Source organism: Gopherus flavomarginatus, chromosome 4, assembly GCF_025201925.1.
Source record: "Gopherus flavomarginatus isolate rGopFla2 chromosome 4, rGopFla2.mat.asm, whole genome shotgun sequence".
Classification (NCBI taxonomy): Eukaryota; Metazoa; Chordata; order Testudines; family Testudinidae; genus Gopherus; species Gopherus flavomarginatus.
This window is the reverse complement of record NC_066620.1, coordinates 215,535,411-215,555,674: the sequence shown is the minus strand read 5'-3', so window position 1 is coordinate 215,555,674 and position 20,264 is coordinate 215,535,411. Positions and strand designations below refer to the sequence as shown.

Genomic DNA, 20,264 nt, shown 5'->3' with positions numbered 1-20,264 from the left:
ACAGAGGCTTTGTCGAGGATTATCCGGCCTTCTGACTACTATCCCATGCTACTCATCCATGTGGGCATAAATGATACTGCGAGGTGTGACGCTGAGCAGATCAAGAGTGACTACAGGGCTCTGGGAGTACGGGTTAAGGAGTTTGGAGCGCAGGTGGTATTCTCTTCGATTCTTCCTGTTGAAGGTAGGGGTCCGGGCAGAGACAGATGCATCGTGGAGGTGAATGCCTGGCTGCGAAGATGGTGTCGCCAGGAGGGCTTTGGCTTCCTCGACCACGGGATGCTATTCGAGGAAGGACTGCTAGGCACAGATGGCGTTCACCTTTCGAAGAGGGGAAAGGCCTTATTTGCGCACAGACTGGCTAACCTAGTAAGGAGGGCTTTAAACTAGGTTCGACGGGGACAGGGAGCAAAGCCCACAGGTAAGTGGGGAACAAGACCTGGGAGATGGGTTGGAAACAGGAGGGAGCACAGGCTATAATGGCAGAGAGGAAGGAGGGTCAGGGCAAAGCTGGGAGGCAAGATCAAACCAGTATCTTAGATGCCTTTATACAAATGCAAGAAGTATGGGTAATAAGCAGGAAGAACTGGAAGTGCTAATAAATAAATACAACTATGACATTATTGGCATTACTGAAACTTGGTGGGATAATACACACGACTGGAATGTTGGTGTGGATGGGTATAGTTTGCTCAGGAAGGATAGACAGGGGAAAAAGGGAGGAGGTGTTGCCTTATATATTAAAAATGTACACACTTGGACTGAGGTGGAGATGGACATAGGAGACGGAAGGGTGGAGAGTCTCTGGGTTAGGCTAAAAGGGGTAAAAAACACAGGTGATGTCGTGCTGGGAGTCTACTACAGGCCACCTAATCAGGCGGAGGTGGATGAGGCTTTTTTCAAACAACTAACAAAATCATCCAAAGCCCAAGATTTGGTGGTGATGGGGGACTTCAACTATCCAGATATATGTTGGGAAAATAACACCGCGGGGCACAGACGATCCAATAAGTTCCTGGACTGCATTGCAGACAACTTTTTATTGCAGAAAGTTGAAAAAGCTACTAGGGGGGAAGCTGTTCTAGACTTGATTTTAACAAATAGGGAGGAACTTGTTGAGAATTTGAAAGTAGAAGGAAGCTTGGGTGAAAGTGATCATGAAATCATAGAATTTGCAATTCTAAGGAAGGGTAGAACGGAGTACAGCAAAATAGAGACAATGGATTTCAGGAAGGCGGATTTTGGTAAGCTCAGAGAGCTGATAGGCAAGGTCCCATGGGAATTAAGACTGAGAGGAAAAACAACTGAGGAAAGTTGGCAGTTTTTCAAAAGGACGCTATTAAGGGCCCAAAAGCAAGTTATTCCAATGGTTAGGAAAGATAGAAAATGTGGCAAAAGACCACCTTGGCTTACCCTTGAGATCTTGCGTGACCTACAAAATAAAAAGGCGTCATATAAAAAATGGAAACTAGGTCAGATCACAAAGGACGAATATAGGCAAATAACATAGGAATGCAGAGGCAAGATTAGAAAAGCAAAGGCACAAAATGAACTCAAACTAGCTATGGGAATAAAGGGAAACAAGAAGACTTTTTATCAATACATTAGAAGCAAGAGGAAGACTAAGGACAGGGTAGGCCCACTGCTCAATGAGGAGGGGGAAACAGTAACGGGAGACTTGGAAATGGCAGAGATGCTTAATGACTTCTTTGTTTCGGTCTTCACTGAGAAGTCTGAAGGAATGTCTAGTATAGTGAATGCTTACGGGAAGAGTGTAGGTTTAGAAGAGAAAATAAGGAAAGAGCAAGTAAAAAATCACTTAGAAAAGTTAGATGCCTGCAAGTCACCAGGGCCTGATGAAATGCATCCTAGAATACTCAAGGAGTTAATGGAAGAGGTATCTGAGCCTCTAGCTATTATCTTTGGGAAATCATGGGAGACGGGGGAGATTCCAGAAGACTGGAAGGGGGCAAATATAGTGCCCATCTATAAAAAGGGAAATAAAAACAACCCAGGAAACTACAGACCAGTTAGTTTAACTTCTGTGCCAGGGAAGATAATGGAGCAGGTAATCAAAGAAAGCATCTGCAAACACTTGGAAGGTGGTAAGGTGATAGGGAATAGCCAGCATGGATTTGTAAAGAACAAATCGTGTCAAACTAATCTCATAGCGTTCTTTGATAGGATAATGAGCCTTGTGGATAAGGGAGAAGCGGTGGATGTGATATACCTAGACTTTAGTAAGGCATTTGATACAGTCTCTCATGATATTCTTATAGATAAGCTAGGAAAGTACAATTTAGATGGGGCTACTATAAGGTGGGTGCATAACTGGCTGGATAACCGTACTCAGAGAGTAGTTGTTAATGGCTCCCAATCCTGCTGGAAAGGTATAACAAGTGGGGTTCCGCAGGGTTCTGTTTTGGGACCGGTTCTGTTCAATATCTTCATCAACGATTTAGATGTTGGCATAGAAAGTACGCTTATTAAGTTTGCGGACGATACCAAACTGGGAGGGATTGCAACTGCTTTGGAGGACAGGGTCAAAATTCAAAATGATCTGGACAAGTTGGAGAAATGGTCTGAGGTAAACAGGATGAAGTTCAATAAAGATAAATGCAAAGTGCTCCACTTAGGAAGGAACAATCAGTTTCACACATACAGAATGAGAAGAGACTGTCTAGGAAGGAGTATGGCAGAAAGAGATCTAGGGGTCATAGTGGACCACAAGCTGAATATGAGTCAACAGTGTGATACTGTTGCAAAAAAAGCAAACATGATTCTGGGATGCATTAACAGGTGTGTTGTAAACAAGACACGAGAAGTCATTCTTCCGCTTTACTCTGCGCTGGTTAGGCCTCAGCTGGAGTATTGTGTCCAGTTCTGGGCACCGCATTTCAAGAAAGATGTGGAGAAATTGGAGAGGGTCCAGAGAAGAGCAACAAGAATGATTAAAGGTCTTGAGAACATGACCTATGAAGGAAGGCTGAAGGAATTGGGTTTGTTTAGTTTGGAAAAGAGAAGACTGAGAGGGGACATGATAGCAGTTTTCAGGTATCTAAAAGGGTGTCATCAGGAGGAGGGAGAAAACTTGTTCACCTTAGCCTCCAATGACAGAACAAGAAACAATGGGCTTAAACTGCAGCAAGGGAGATTTAGGTTGGACATTAGGAAAAAGTTCCTAACTGTCAGGGTAGTTAAACACTGGAATAGATTGCCTAGGGAAGTTGTGGAATCTCCATCTCTGGAGATATTTAAGAGTAGGTTAGATAAATGTCTATCAGGGATGGTCTAGACATTATTTGGTCCTGCCATGAGGGCAGGGGACTGGACTCGATGACCTCTCGAGGTCCCTTCCAGTCCTAGAGTCTATGAGTCTATGACTGGGATCAGTGGAAAGACACAGAGGACAGCTTACTGCCAGCTGAGGTGGAAAGGTCTGGACAGGGAGCCTGGACTGATGCCACCTTGAGAGCCAGACAGACAAAATTTTCTGTTGTCCCTTGAAGAAAACAGGTTCATCATTGGGATGCCCCAAACTATGAAGATGACCTGGGGGATGCTTGACTTTAAAGACCACTTGCAACTCAGGAAAATACCGGCTGAGATGGTCTGCAAGATGATTCTGAACCCTGAGTAAGCAAATGGCTATTGGAGTAATGTTCTCCTTGATGCAGAACTGCCACAGCTTGATCGCCTCTAGGCGGAGCAACCTGGAGCGTGTTCCCCCTTGTTTGTACACATACTACATCATGGTGATATTGTCAGTAGGTACGTGAACTACTGACACTCTAATATTGTCCCAAAAAGCGTGACGTGCATTACAGATGGCCTAAAGTTCCAGCACATTTATATGGAGTGAGGCCTCCTGCTCTGATCAGTGTGCCCTCTAACTTATCAAGGAGGCGTTAGTAACAATCAACTTGGTTGGTGAGGTCTGGACAAAGGGAATGCCTCTGGACACATCCACTACTGCCAGGAGTCCAGGACCAGTGGAGGAAAATGAACACGTCTGTCTAGAGAGCGAAGAGTAGGATGGTAAACCATCCTGAGCCACATTTGAAGGGAGTAAGGCACAATGTTGCAAACTGGACCACCTGCATGCAAGCAGACATGTGGCTGAAGAGCCTCAGTTATGTCCAAACTGTCATAGAAGGCTGACCCAGTAGATAAAGGCAAAGGTGGAGAACTGTCTGGAAATGGTTGGTCACCAGAAATCCTTTGGACATCATGGAATCTAATACGGCCCCAATGAACTTGATTTTTTGAGCAAGAGCCAAGGTTGATTTCTTGGTGTTTAGAATGAGACCCAGACATTTGAGCAAGCACACTGTGGTGCCAACGTGAGCAAGAACTTCCTCTCTCGATCTGCCTTTCAGTAACCAGTCATCCAGATATGGGAAAATTTGAATTCCCTTATTTGTGAGATATGCCATAACAATGACCACACATTTGTTAAAAACTTGCGGGGGGGGGAGGAAACGAGGGCAGAAAAGAGGCCGAATGGAAGCACTGTGCACTGCAAGTGGCATTCCGCCATGATGGATTGAAGGAACTTTCTGTGGCTTGGCAGAATCACATATGAAAGTAGGCGTTCTGAAGGTCCAGAGCACCAAACCAGTCATTCTGAGACAACGCAGGGAGAATAGCTGACAGTCACCATTTGGAACTTCATATATGTGATATATTTGTTGAGGCCAAGAAGGTCGAGGATGGGTTGGATGCCTTCCTTGAATTTGGGTACCAGAAAGTATCAGGAGTAGAAGCTGAGACCCTGCTGTTCCAGCAGAAACTCCTCCACCCCTCCCAAAGCCAGCAGAGAGCAGACCTGCTCAAGGAGCAGTATCTCATGAGAGGGGTTCCTGAAGAGGGATGGTGAGGGAGGAGTGGAGAGGAATTGGATGGCATAATCCAATCTGCCGATGTTTAGGACCCAGCTGTTGGTAGTGATCGATCCCCAAGCCTGTGAAAGCAGGTCAGCCTGTCCCAGAAGGGGGAGATGAGGACAGAGGAGCAACAGCTGGAACAGTGCTCTCGACCAAGTGAAAATGGTTGCTTGGAGGACTCTGGGGGAGGGTGGCTGGAGTGGCTGACCCCCAAGCCTTTGTGAGGGCTATCCCCTTTTCTAGGGTAGTCCTGTTGCCTCAGAGGAGAGAAAGGCAGGCCAAACATGCACTGCGGATGACACTGCTGCGGCTGAAGACTGCAGAGGTGCACACTCCCAAGGACCGTAGGGTAGCACTGGAGGAATCAGGTTTGTTTGCTCCTCTACAGAGCCAAAATGCACAACTTATCACTTTAACTGGAGTGAACAATCACTTTGATTCAAAAACAGCACAGTTTGATTTAGATTAAAAGTAAAACAGGTTTATTAACAAAAGGAGATAGGATTGTAATAAACAAGTAGGAATAAAGTTATAAAGGGTTACAAAAAACAAGTAAAATATGTTTTCTAGTGACTAAGACTGAACAAAACTACAGTCTTGGTTCAAAGTAAGATTCTTACCACTTTCTTCCAGCAAGATGGGTAACCACCCCTTAGTCATGATCACCTACAAAGTCCAAAGTACTTGGTTCCTTTGTTTTCGTAGGTGAAAGGTAAAAGACGGTTACTCACCTTGTAACTGGTGTTCTTCGAGATGTGTTGCTCATATCCATTCCAGGTAGGTGTGCGCGCCGTGCGTGCACGTTTGCCGGAAACTTTTTTACCCTAGCAACTCCAGTGGGCCGGCAGGTCGCCCCCTAGAGTGGCGCCACTATGGCACTTGATACATAACCCTGCTGGCCTGCCCGCTCCTCAGTTCCTTCTTGCCGGCTACTCTGACAGTGGGGAAGGAGGGCGGGTGTGGAATGGATATGAGCAACACATCTCGAAGAACACCAGTTACAAGGTGAGTAACCGTCTTTTCTTCTTCGAGTGCTTGCTCATATCCATTCCAGATAGGTGAATCCCAAGCCTTACCTAGGCGGTGGGGTCGGAGTGAGAAGTCGCGGCCTGGAGCACTGCAGAGCCAAAGGCCGCATCATCTCTGGACTGCTGAACCAGGGCGTAATGGGAAGTGAATGTGTGGACCGATGACCAGGTCGCCGCCCTACAAATGTCTTGGATCGGCACGCGGGCAAGGAAAGCCAGTGATGATGCCTGTGCTCTGGTGGAGTGAGCAGTCACACGGCCCATCGGAACGTGGGCCAGGTCATAACAGGTCCTGATACAGGAGGTAACCCAGGAAGATATCCTCTGCGAGGAAATCGGTAGTCCCTTGACCCGGTCCGCTACTGCCACGAATAACTGGGGGGACTTGCGGAATGGTTTGGTCCTGTCCACATAAAATGCTAGCGCCCGACGGACATCTAGCAAGTGGAGCTGTTGCTCCCTGCGGGACGAATGGGGCTTTGGGAAAAAGACGGGGAGGAAGATCTCCTGGTTAATGTGGAAAGCTGAGACCACCTTGGGAAGAAAGGCAGGGTGTGGTCTCAGCTGCACCTTGTCTTTATGGAAGACCGTATAAGGGGGATCTACTGTGAGGGCCCGTAGTTCCGACACCCGTCTAGCTGAGGTGATGGCCACTAGGAAGGCGGTCTTCCATGACAGATAGAGCAGGGAGCAAGTAGCTAATGGCTCAAATGGAGGACCCATGAGCCGAGTTAGGACCAGGTTGAGATCCCATGAAGGGGCAGGAGGGCGGATCTGTGGATAGAGACGTTCCAGTCCCTTCAGGAATCTCGCCACCATAGGGTGGGAGAAGACGGAACGTCCGTCCCCTCCAGGATGAAACGTGGAGATAGCCGCTAGGTGAACCCGAAGGGATGACAACGCCAGACCCTGGGCCTTGAGGGACCAGAGGTAGTCCAGAATAGTGGTGATGGGAATCTCCATAGGGAGAAGACCTTTCTCCGAACACCAACAGGAGAAACGCTTCCACTTAGCCGAGTAAGTAGCCCTGGTGGAAGGCTTTCTACTGCCCAGGAGAACCTCCCAAACCGGGGTAGAGCAGTGTAACTCGGAGCCTGTCAACCACGCAGGAGCCATGCCATAAGGTGCAGAGACCGAAGGTCCGGGTGACAGAGCCTGCCGTGGTCCTGGGTGATCAGGTTCGGATGAAGGGGCAGGGCAACTGGGTTGGCTACTGAGAGGTCCAGCAACATGGGGTACCACTGTTGTCTGGCCCACGCTGGAGCTATCAGAATCACACGAGCTCTGTCTCTGCGCACCTTGAGGAGGACCCTGTGTATCAGCGGAACGGGAGGGAACGCGTAAAACAGGTGGGTCGCCCATGGGATCAGGAAGGCATCCGCTATAGACCCGGGCTCCCGACCCTGAAAGGAGCAGAATGTTCGACATTTCCTGTTCTCCCTGGATGCGAAGAGGTCCATCCGGGGACGATCCCACCTCTGGAAGAGTGAGAGGGCGACGTCTGGGCGGAGGGACCACTCGTGCGAGTGGAAGGACCTGCTCAGTCGATCCGCTAGAGTGTTTCGTACTCCCGGGAGATAGGAGGCGGAAAGGTGAACGGCATGGGCTATACAAAACTCCCAGAGACGCATCGCCTCGAGACATAGGGGAGAGGACCTAGTGCCGCCCTGCTTGTTGATGTAGAACATGGTCGTCGTGTTGTCGGTGAACACCGCGACACAACGACCTTGAAGGTGATGGACGAACGCTTGACAAGCAAGACTGACCGCTCTCAACTCCCGTATGTTGATGTGGAGGTCCAGCTCCTGAGGGGTCCACAGGCCCTGAGTTCTTCGGGCGCCGCAGTGCGCCCCCCAGCCCAGATCTGAGGCGTCCGTAGTCAGGGATGCCGAGGGCTGGGGCGGATGGAATGGGAGCCCCGCACAGACTACGGACTGGTCCAGCCACCACCGAAGGGAGTCCAGTACCCTTTGGGGAACGGTGACAACTGTGTCCAACGAATGTCTGGCCGGCCGGTACTGCGCGATGAGCCAAGATTGAAGAGGCCTCATGCGGAGTCGGGCATACGCTGTCACGAACGTACAGGCCGCCATATGTCCCAGGAGGGCCACACATGGTCTTAGAGAGGTCAGCGGGGCCGCCTGCAAGCGCAGAATGATGGCCGACAGCGACTGGAACCTGGGCAAGGGAAGCAAGGCCCTGGCTAGGGTACAGTCCAGAACGGCCCTGATGAACTCTATCCTCTGCGTGGGGAGCAGAGTAGACTTGTCCACGTTGATCACGAGGCCTAGGGCAGCAAAGAGGCTGCTGATCCTGAGGACGTGGTCGCGGACCTGCAGCTCCGATGTGCCCCGGATCAGCCAGTCGTCGAGGTAGGGGAACACGTGAATGTGGCCGCGCTGAAGGTATGCGACGACGACTGCCATGCATTTCGTGAACACCCTCGGGGCCGTAGAGAGGCCAAATGGGAGGACCGCAAATTGATAATGTTGGCGGTTGACCACAAAGCGGAGGAAACGCCTGTGCTGGGGGGATATGGCGATATGGAAGTAAGCGTCCTGCATGTCGAGGGCGGCGTACCAGTCTCCGGGATCCAGGGATGGGATGATGGTTCCAAGGGATACCATATGGAACTTCAACTTTACCATATACTTGTTGAGTTCCCGCAGGTCGAGGATAGGCCTGAGGCCCCCCTTGGACTTGGGGATTAGAAAGTAGCGGGAATAAAACCCCTTGCCCTTCTCACTCTCTGGAACCTCCTCTATGGCTCCCTTGACGAGGAGCGTCTGCATCTCCTGACGGAGGAATTGCTCGTGAGAGGGGTCCCTGAAGAGGGACGAGGGTGGTGGTGGGGGGGGGGGCGATGAAAACTGCAGGCGATAACCGGCCTGCACAGTGCGCAAGACCCAACAGTCCGATGTTATTTGGGTCCACGCCGGGAGGAAAAATGAAAGACGGTTGGAAAACTGCGGGGAAGGATCCGGAGGGGAAACTGGTACTGCGCCCTCGGGCGCACCTTCAAAATGAAGGCTTGGGTCCAGGAGGGGCCTTGGCGGAGCCTTGGTTTTGCCCCGTTTGGCCACCCGACTGTCTGCGTCGGTTGTTCCTGCCGCGGCGCCTAGTGAGGTCCTGCCGCGGACGGAACTGAGGATACGGCCGACGCTGCTGCTGTTGGTTCTGCTGCTGGAATGGCCTGCGCTGTGTCACAGGCGTATGCATCCCCAAAGACCGTATTATGACCCTATTGTCTTTAAGGTCCTTTAGTTTGGGGTCTGTCTTAGCAGAAAACAGGCCCTGGCCTTCGAAGGGGAGGTCCTGGATAGTATGCTGGAGCTCTGGCGGAAGGCCAGAGACCTGAAGCCAGGAAATGCGGCGCATCGTAAGCCCCGAGGCAAGGGTCCGAGCGGCCGAGTCCGCAGCATCTAAGGAGGCTTGTAGCGAGGTCCTCGCTATCTTTTTGCCCTCATCCAGAATGGTGGTAAACTCCTGACGCGCGTCCTGCGGTAACAGCTCTGCAAATTTTCCCGCCCAAGAGTTAAAGGAGAAGCGGCTAAGGAGGGCCTGCTGGTTCGAGACCCTGAGCTGTAGCGCCCCCGCTGAATAGACCTTGCGGCCCAGGAGGTCCATCCGCCTCGCCTCCTTAGACTTGGGCGCCGGGGCCTCTTGACCATGGCGCTCCCTGTCGTTCACCGACTGGACCACAAGGGAGCAGGGTGTCGGGTGAACGTGCAGGTATTCATAGCCCTTCGAGGGGGCCATGTACTTCCTTTCCACTCCTCGAGCGGTCGGAGGGATGGAGGCCGGTGACTGCCAGATGGTAGCGGCGTTGGCCTGAATAGACTTGATGAAAGGCAGGGCCACTCTAGTGGGCGCATCGGCAGAGAGGATGCTCACCACAGGGTCCTCGATTTCAGAGGCCTCCTCTGCTTGAATGTCCAGGTTTTGTGCCACGTGTCGGAGGAGGTCCTGGTGTGCCCTAAGATCTAGAGGGAGAGGGCTGGAGGACGAGGTACCCGCCACTGCCTCATCAGGGGAAGACGACGAGGAAACCCCTGGCAACAGAGCATCTAGGGGGGGGTCTGTCTGGGGCTGCACCTCCGTCACTGGAGGGAGCTCTGGGTCCTGGTGGCTGGACCTGTCTTCTGCTTCCGGGGAGGAAGGGGGTCTAGACACCGTTGCCTCTGGTGGCCTGCGTTCCGCCGCAGGGCGGGGAGTGATATGTTGCGGACCCTGGGCTTGGCAGTACGCCCATGGGGTCCAAAACCCCCACTGTTGAGGCCCTTGTTCCTGAGGTGGAGGGTCCTGAAACAGGGCCGAGTGTCTGTCCTGGCCCAGCGTATAGGCGCTCTCTGCCTGAGAGGACACGGATGGTTCCCTTGAAGGCCACGGAGGCGCTGAGCCAGTTTGATAGACCTCTCTATATGCCGACGCCGACGATCTCCTCGGTGCCGAGGATCGGTACCGTGAGCCGTACCGGTGCCGGGATTGGGACCGGGAACGGCGTGGTAGTCGGTGCCGGGATCCAGATCGGGATCTGCCTCGAGGTCGGTGCCGAGAGCGGGACCGCGATCTTCGTTCAGCGCGGTGCCGGGATGGCAGTGGGGACCAGGACCTGCCACCGACGCGGTGCCGGGAGGTCGACCGGGATCGGGACCTACCACCGGCTCGGTGCCAGGAGGTCGACCGAGGAGCTGAACGCCGAGGTGAACGGCTCCTAGAGTCTCGGTGCCGGTGGTAAGAGGAGCCAGACCGGGACCGTGCAGATGCTGATCGGCGCCGCGAGTGCAACCGGTACCGCCGAGGAGAACGGTGCCGGGATTGCGAGCGGCGCCCCGAGCGCGAGCGTTCATGTCTCCGGGCCGATCGGAGTATATACAATAAACAACTAACTAATATACTACTTTAAACTGTCTGTAAAACTATTTACAACTACGACTACGAACAGTGTACAAGAGAGCTAGGTACGTGGAGGACAGCAAGCCGCACTCCACAGTTCCAGCAACCGACACGGCGGTAAGAAGGAACTGAGGAGCGGGCGGGCTGGCAGGGGTATATATCAAGTGCCATAGTGGCGCCACTCTAGGGGGCGACCTGCCAGCCCACTGGAGTTGCTAGGGTAAAAAAGTTTCCGGCAAACGTGCACGCACGGCGCGCACACCTACCTGGAATGAATATAAGCAATCACTCGAAGAAGAACTTGGGGTTCCTTGTTCTGTCTTTTATAGTCCAGTGAACTTTTGAAATGGATTCTTCTGAAGGTTATCCCTTGACGGGCTCCACTCACCACATGAGTGCCGCCTCCTGGCCAGTTGTTGCATAGCAGCTTCCTTCCCAAATCAGACATTAGGAATGGCAATATACAAAAACCTGTAGGAGAGCACTTCAACCTCCCGGGCCACACTATAGCAGACCTTAAGGTGGCCATCCTGCAGCAAAAAAACTTCAGGACCAGACTTCAAAGAGAAACTGCTGAGCTTCAGTTCATCTGCAAATTTGACACCATCAGCTCAGGATTGAACAAAGACTGTGAATGGCTTGCCAATTACAGAACCAGTTTCTCCTCTCTTGGTTTTCACACCTCAACTGCTAGAACAGGGCCTCATCCTCCCTGATTGAACTGACCTCGTTATCTCTAGCTTGCTTGCTAGCACACATATATATACCTGCCCCTGGATATTTCCATTACATGCATCTGAGGAAGTGGGTATTCACCCACGAAAGCTCATGCTCCAAAACCTCTGTTAGTCTATAAGGTGCCACAGGATTCTTTGCTGCTTTTACAGATCCAGACTAACACGGCTACCCTCTGATACTTCCCAAATGGCGCACCCTGCCAATGGTCACTCCATCGCTACAGTGCTCTCTTTGCAACTCACTCCTCCAGTTCATTATATAGTCCCTCCCTTCCGGGGTATCAAAGTCTTGTTGGACCACCTCTCCGGACAGCACCTCCAACAGTCCTTTGCTATTTGCCAGTGCTGGTACGGGAAATCCAGGCCCTTTCTTTACACAGGGTTCCAACCCAGGGATCTGTAACCAGCCACCAAGGTGTACTTGTTGCTGTTTTCTTGGGAGTCTTCCTATCCTGCCTTCCCAGGGTTTCTTTCTCCAGAAGTCCTTTGGGATTGACAATTCTTCCAGGGCAAGGACCCCAAAGCTCATTCTCCTCCAAAGTTTTCCCCTTCCCACTTCTGTGCCAAAAGAGTGGCTGCAGACTCTCATAGACTCATAGACCCATAGACTCATAGGTCAGAAGGGACCAATCTGATCATCTAGTCTGACCTCCTGCACAAGGCAGGCCACAGAACCCCACTCATCCAATTTTATAACAACCCCTATCCCAGGACCGAGTTATTGAAATCCTCAAAAATGGTTTGAAGACCTCAAGCTGCAGAGAAACCACCAGCAAGCGACCCGTGCCCCACGCTGCAGGGGAAGGCGAAAAACCTCCAGGGCACCTGCCAATCCGCCCTGGAGGAAAATTCTCTCTCTGTAGCCCTCTGCTATTACAAAGGTCTTCTCTTTATATTCCTTAGCCTAGCTGGGCTTCATCTGCAACCAGTGCGTATAAATCCCTTGGCCTCCCTTCAGATGCAACTATAAAGGTTAAGTATCAGAGGGGTAGCCGTGTAGGTCTGGATCTGTGAAAGCAGCAAAGAATCCTGTGGCACCTTATAGACTAACAGACGTTTTGAAGCACGAGCTTTCGTGGGTGAATACCCACTTCATCGGATGCATGGGACGAAGTGGGTATTCACCCACGAAAGCTCATGCTCCAAAATGTCTATTAGTCTATAAGGTGCCACAGGATTCTTTGCTGCTTATAAAGGTTAATTGGCCGCTTCAGGGCTTGTGTGGGATGAACACACCTCCCAAAGTAAAGTTCATTCAAGCTGTGAGGAAGAAGACATGGAGTCTGGTGGTGAAGTTAAGTTCCATGCTGGTTGCTTCCCTGCAGGTGTTTGCTAGAATGAAAATTTAACTGTTCCTGCACCCTCCAATACAAATTAATGGATATGTGACATACGATTGGCAATCAACTCTGATGACACCTGGCTGGAGGCATCGGCTTGTCCTTTGTCTGGAAGAAACCTGCAACACCTTACGAGGTACAAGTGATAGACACTCTACATCAGCAATACTCAAACTTCATTGCACCACGACCCCCTTCTGAAAACAAAAATTACGACATGATCCCAGGACAGGGAACCGAAGCCTGAGCTCACCCAAGCCCCACTGTCCCAGGTGGGGGTCCAAAGACAAAGCCCAAGCTCTGCCAAACCAGGCAGGAGGGGGCCAAAGCCCAAGCCCCAGGGCTTGGGTTTTGGCCCCTGGCAGTGAAGCCCGGGCTTCGGCCCTGGGCCCCTGCAAGTCTAAAGTGAGCCCTGGGAACCCCATTAAAAGGGGGTATTCACCCACACTTTAGGAACCGCTGCTCTACACGCACGACAAAGTCATTCCCAAGTAGTGGAAGTAACCTGTCCCCTCTCACACATAATGCCATAGCCAGGGTCGGCCTTAGGGAAGATGGTGCCCAGGTGAACTTTCTTTGGCACCCTTTAAGTACTGCTCCCCAAGCAGCTGCACAGCAAGCAGACTGGTAGCTGGTGGAGTGGCGGTGGCGCTGCAGGTATCGCTGTCGGCAGGAGGGCAGAGAGGGAATGCATGTTAGCAGCTAGCTCCCACCCTACAACCCCCTTTATTGCCTCCTCGGTGGGCACAGTCCTTCTGCAGCCTCTTGACCACGATGCCCTGGACAGTCGCCTATGTAGTCCACCCATAAGGTCAGCCCTGGCCACAGCAGGAGCCCAATGCCAACATTGTGTCTCACCCTTACACAAACTCAGAGGAACTATAACATAAGAATGGTCCTACCGGGTCAAACCAAAGGTCCATCTAGCCCAGTATCCTGTCTTCCAACAGTGGCCAATGCCAGGTGCCCCAGAGGGAATGAACAGAACAGGTAATGATAAAGTGGTCTTGGCCTTCACAACGTCCTATGGCAAAGGATTCCACAGGTTGACTGCGCATTATGTGAAGAAATACTTCCTTTTGCTTGTTTTAAACCTGCTGACTATTAATTTCATTTGGTGACTCCTAGTTTTTGTGTTATTAGTAGTAGTAAACAACACTTCCTTATATACTTCCTCCACACTAGTCATGATTTTATAGACCTCGATCATATCTCCCCTTAGCCATCTCTTTTCCAAGCTGAAAAGTCCCAGTCTTATTAATCTCTCCTCATATGGCAGCCGTTCAATACCCCTAATCATTTTTGTTGCCATTTCTCACCCTTTTCCAATTCCAATATATCTTTTTTGAGATGGGGCGACCACATCTGCACATAGTATTCAAGATGTGGCAGTACCGTGGATTTATATAGAGGCAACATGATATTTTCTGTTTTATTATTATCTATCCTTTTCTTAATTATTCCCAGCAGTCTGTTTGTTTTTTTGACTGTCGCTGCACATCGAGTGGATGTTTTCAGAGAACTACCCACAATGACTCCAAGATCTCTTTCTTGAGTGATAACAGCTAAGTTAGACCTCATCATTTTATATGTATAGTTGGGATTATGCTTTCTAATGTGCATTACTTTTCATTTATCAACATTAAATTTCATCTGCCATTTTGTTGCCCAGTCACCCAGTTTTGAGAGATCCTTTTGTAGCTCTTCGCAGTCTGCCTATGGAACTATGGAATTTCTTGTAGGTGAAAATATGCACAGAATAAGCAGGGGGAATTTGTGCATGCAACACAATTAGGATGTGAAGAATAATAAAATGCAACAAACCCCCAGAGTCGCCATTGATACAGAGCTTCTCTAAAAGGCCTGTGGAGCAGACTCTGGAAAGTTGAGGGCAATCATGAAAACAGATTAAGTGTAAAGTAAATATGTCTCCGCCTCCCACAAATTAAAAATAATTTCAACCAGCTATTTTGTAGTATAATAAAGACTGACAAAGGCACAGGATTTTGAAGAACCTCCAGCAGGAGCCACTCCCAGTGAAACTGCTTACTGTGAAATAGAAGGAAAGGTCCTGAATTGTGCCCCTGCAGACTGGAGTTTCCCTTCGAAAGTTAGCAAAGTGACTTCACTATTAGACTCTCAAGCCTGGTCTACACTGGAGGGGGCTGGGGTCAACTTCAGCTACGAGAATAGTGTAGATGAAGTCAGCATATCTTAGATGGACTTAGAATCACTTACTTCGCATCCTTGTGGCATGGGATTGACAGCCGCTGCTCCCCCATCAACTTTGCTTCCGCCTCTTGCCGAGCTGGAGTTCAGCAGTCAATGGGAGAGCGATCAGGGATCAATTTATTTACACGCGATAAATCAATCCCTGATAGATCGATCGCTACTCACCGATCCAGCGGGTAGTGTAGACGTACCCTCAGAACTAGATCACACAGACTATCCCACTTACCTGTTTGAGTGCCTTCTTGCTGTGCTTCTGGGATGGTGAGATGACTTTACCCGCTGGGATGGAAGGAGACGGGCAGCCTGATGGCGGGGAGCATGTCTGTGACAGTCTAGATGGCACTAGGGAAATAAAAAGAGAAAAACAATTCAGAAATAATTATACAGCCTGTGGGGAAAACAATCCACCCCTTACATGCCCCCAGAGCAGCAGTCACTCTTTCCCATGCTCAGAGACCAACCCCAGCATCGCCCCCCACTGGATCTGTGAATGCTGCACAGCCAGGAGATGTTACTGTTTATCTGGGGGATTTTTTTCCATTTATTTCTCCAGGAAAGCACAGGGCAGCAATTGTTGAACTGGCAGCTGATTATCGCCGAAGAGGCTTCTGCTTTTTTACTCCATCTCCCCAACCGGGGTAGCAAAGGCACTTGGAGGGTGAGTGACTAGGTAGCCTACCAAGTCAGTGTCTGGCCGCAGCCTCCCTTCCTCCCAGCGTCTTAGCTCTGAACACTGGACTACACAGCCTCAGTTAATTGCCTCTTTTCACTGTTTGACACTGTGGTTCCCACACTAGTGCTACACGTATCAGTCCTCACCCCTCAGGGTTTTGTGACTTCCCCTCACTACCTGCTGGCCCAGTTCTACTCTCAGTTAAGGCAATGGAGGGGTGGCAACTGACTTCAATGGGAGCAGGACCAAGCCCTTTCTGATGGGCCCCCGTGCTGGGCCCTAGAGTACCTCTGCTGCCCACCTCTTATTCGGTTATTTGTGCTCTAACCCCACAGAACCTGGGCTACTCTCAAGACCACAAGATGGCAGTTTGGCGTAGCTCAAACACTATGCTGGGTTAGCTGATTCACAACTGAAAGGAAAGTGGCGGGTACTGACCAGTATAATTGATGTCTTAGTCTGGTCAAACTGGTACAGTAGCCCACAAATGACTGGGAACCACTGTCTTATAATGATGTTGTATGACAGCATATCTTATGATCATATAAACTCTGCACCGCCATTGAGTTAAGAGGGGGAGCACTGATGACTAAATGGAGATTAAAGGAAGAACATGATTCTAATCTCGCTCCTGCACCCTAAGAAGATACACAGCCCTGGAGAGAAAAAAAGAAGCCTTTATTGTAACCCTTTCAGGTCACCTCTACACTATGGGCCCTCTAGTGGTACAGGTACAGTGCTGCAGCTATGCCACAGTAGTACTGAAGTGGCAATGCCTTCTACAGGAACGGAAGAGGGTTTTCCATAATTGTAGGAATTCCACCTCCCCACATGAAACAAGGCCTCAATCTACAGGTCATTTTGACTTTGCAAGGGCTCTTACTGCAACAAACAAACCAGGATGGGGACAATTTCCAGAGACCTAAATCACCGCAGATCATGTGATTTGTGCACGCCTGCTTGAGCCAAGATACTCAAAGCAAACACCATGAGAGTACAGTCAAAGTCATTTACAGGGCAGACAGCCACCCGTATTGCCTACCATGCTGCTCTGTGCTCATTTTCAGTCATTCCTGCTCAGAGTTTTGCCTCTGAGCAGGAATGAATATTGGTGCCCATCACTGGAATGACGTGAGAAAGCCATAAGGAGTTAAGGAGCACTTCAGTGATACCATGTTCAGGACATGGGTAATACAATGATAAATGAATCCAGTAAAGGGTGGGGTGCAAAATACAACAGGTGCAGAACAAGGACAAGAAAAGACCACAGAAAACTTCTGTGAAATCAGCAGGGTGTCAGATTAAAGAGTTAAATAAAAACAGCCAACTGGTCAAAAATAAAAACTATAAATGTCTACGTGAAAATATGAGACTCAAAGCAAAAATACAAGAACTAGAATACCTTTCAATGAACAAGGATTTTGATATAATAGGCATTACAGATACATGGTGGAATGACCAAAAGAAAAAAATATCAATACAATACTGTAATACCTGACTAAGAATTACACAGGAAAAACAAGAAGTAGGGCAGTAGTGCTTTAGCTAAAGGATCCCACAGATTCAAGCCTCCAGATTAAGAAAAAGAAACAGACAGTGCTGAGATCAAAAGATGCAACAAAATCTAACAAAATGATAATAATGGAGGAGTTCAACTATTTACCTAAAAACTGATCAATTGACACAATGGGACAAAGTTTAGAGAAACAATATGATTGCTTCTTGGGTGCTGTCTGTAAGCAAGGACTGGCCTGTCTCCCCAACCTGAAGCAAATACTCACCAGCAACCACACACCAAAAACACTAACCCAGGACCTATCCTTGCAACAAAGCCCATTGCCAACTCTGCCCACATATGTATTCAAGGGACACCATCATAGGACCTAATCACATCAGCTACACCATCAGGGGCTTGTTCACCTGCACATCTACCAGTATGATATATGCCATCATGCGCCAGCAATGCCCCTCTGCCATGTACTTTGGCCAAACCGGACAGTCTCTGTGCAAAAGAATAAATGGACACAAATCAGATGTCAAGAATTATAACATTCAAAAATCAGTCGGAGAACACTTCAACCTCAATTACAGCCCTAAAAGTCACAATTCTTCAATGAAAAAACTTAAAAAACAGACTCCAACAAGAAACTGCAGAACTGGAATTAATTTGCAAACGGGACACCATTAAATTAGGCTTGAATAAAGACTGGGAGTTGATGGGTCATTATACAAACTGAAAACTGTTTCCCCATGCTAATTTCCCCCTACTGTTACTTGCACCTTCTTGTCAACTGGTTGAAATGGGCCATCCTGATCATCACTAAAGTTTTTTTTTCTCCTGCTAATAATAGCCCACCTTAATTGATTAGTCTCGTTAGAGTGGGTATGGCAACATCCATCTTTTCATGTTCTCTGTGTGTGTGTGTGTGTGTATATATCTATCTACCTTCTTACTGTATTTTCCACTCCATGCATCTGATGAAGTGGGTTTTAGCCCACGAAAGCTTATGCCCAAATAAATTTGTTCGTTTCTAAGGTGCCACTAGTACTCCTCATTTTTTTTGCGGATATACACTAACATGGCTACCACTAAAGAAACTAAGTAGTCATGGATGAGAGGCAAAGTATTGTCATGGATCAAAAACTGGCTAGGAGACAGAAAGCAACAAGTAGGACGAAATGGTCAATTTTCATGATGGCAAAAGATTACAGTGGGGATTCCTCAAGGTTCCATACTAGGTCTAGTGTTGTTACTATATTTATTAATGATTTGGAAGGGAGGTGAGTAATGAGGTAGCAAAAGCTGTGGATGACATAAAGTTAGTCAGGACTAGAGAAGACTGAGGAACTTCAGACAGACCTAGCCAAGACAGATGAATTGGCAACATGACGGCAAATGAAATTAAATCTTGTTAAATGTACAGCAATGCACTTGGCGGGGGGGATGCCGACATGGAGTTTATGGAAGCTATACCTCCATCTTAATATGAAAAGCTTAGTCACATTGGATGAGGGACCCAAAGTGTTCACAGACTTCACCTCTTATTAAAGATGAGGACAGCTGTAAATTTGGTACATTCCTCAGTCTGCCAGAGAGTTGAAAGAATAGCCCTTGGTTAGGTAACCTCTGGGCCCCAGCCCTAGTATAAAAGACTGAATTCTTGCATACAACTGTTGTACATAAACACAGGTTCACACATAGACTCAGAAACAGAGTTGGCCGCTATTCGCTTTGAGATATTTGAATAGCAGGAACATAAACCACATCCTCTCGGAAACCAATCAAGTCAGAAACTACTAGTTTTGTGTGCAGCAGAATAGCTAAAACCACTAGAGGCAACTGCTTTGCCTCACTTTAATTTCTCACAGTTGTATGAAGCACAGTCTGAATTACAAACTACATGTCAAACTCTCTGCTCCTTTAAACCAGCAAACGTCATATATGCTGGGAAGTGGATTCTCATCTCGGAGAGTCGACTGACTACCTTTTGCATTGTTTTAATGCTGACATTCTCTGTGCAATGGGGACTGCTGCGCCTGTACTAACAGCTGTAACCACAATGAATTCTGCAGAGTAAACAGAAGAGTTAAAAAAAAGTTGGCAAGGTCACAGTTGTTTAATTTAGCTCCTGGCTCTCCAAGTGATGGGTATCAAATTGTGAGGATAAATGGCTCTCTGAACACACAATACAGACATGCATGGGTATAAGTCTTTAAACCACGATTTGAGGACTTCAATAACTCAGACATAAATTAGGGCTTTGTATTACAGGAGTGGGTGAATGAGATTCTGTGGCCTGCGTTGTGCAGGAGGTCAGACTAGACAATCATAATGGTCCCTTTTGACCTTGAAGTCTACGATTCTGTGATTCTATAATAAAAAGATACATGCACACATACAGAAGCTTAAACCGACAAATGAGTTTAACGGGCATGCACCTGCTGTGGGAGTTCTCATTCCTGTGAGTACAAGGTTTTAGAAGCTGAGCTTGTTTCCTTTAGATTTCCGTAGCTCAGCTAAAACTTGAGTGTATCTAAAGAGACTATAAACGCAGTGTGGTTTGTCTTCTTAAAAATGCTCTACTTTCACTGTGTAACTTGCTAGAGTTAGTTAGCATTAGTGTTACATTTTATACATTTTAAACATGATCCTATGTGGAGCAGGGAAATTGTGCTTCATGATGCTACTAGATTCCTGGAGCACTTGGAGTTAGTGTTACAAAAACAATCAAAAGCTCTGGAATTATATTATAAAAGTTTTGGATGTAACTGGAAAGTCCTCAGGTGGAGTTGCCATCTGATTTTAAAAGGTTAATGACTTGGTTTGCACTACAGTAAAACCTCAGAGTTACGAACACCCAAGTTCTTCTTCGAGTGATTGCTCATCTGCATTTCAATAGGTGTGCGCGTGCCGCGTTGGGTCGGCTGTGGAGACCCCTGGACTGGTGCCTTCATGGTGGTGTATATAGGTC

General features: G+C 48.7%; 1 protein-coding gene across 12 annotated transcripts in view; it reads right to left on the bottom strand.

Moving 5' to 3' along the window:
* Window positions 1–20,264, bottom strand: part of ASXL2 (ASXL transcriptional regulator 2) — a 245,057-nt gene that overhangs the window by 40,273 nt on the left and 184,520 nt on the right. For all 12 annotated transcript variants that reach the window (XM_050948704.1, XM_050948702.1, XM_050948703.1 and 9 more), the window contains one exon: window positions 15,346–15,461. In XM_050948704.1, the coding sequence (XP_050804661.1) occupies window positions 15,346–15,461 (116 nt within the window). The remainder of the gene's footprint in view (window positions 1–15,345; window positions 15,462–20,264) is intronic.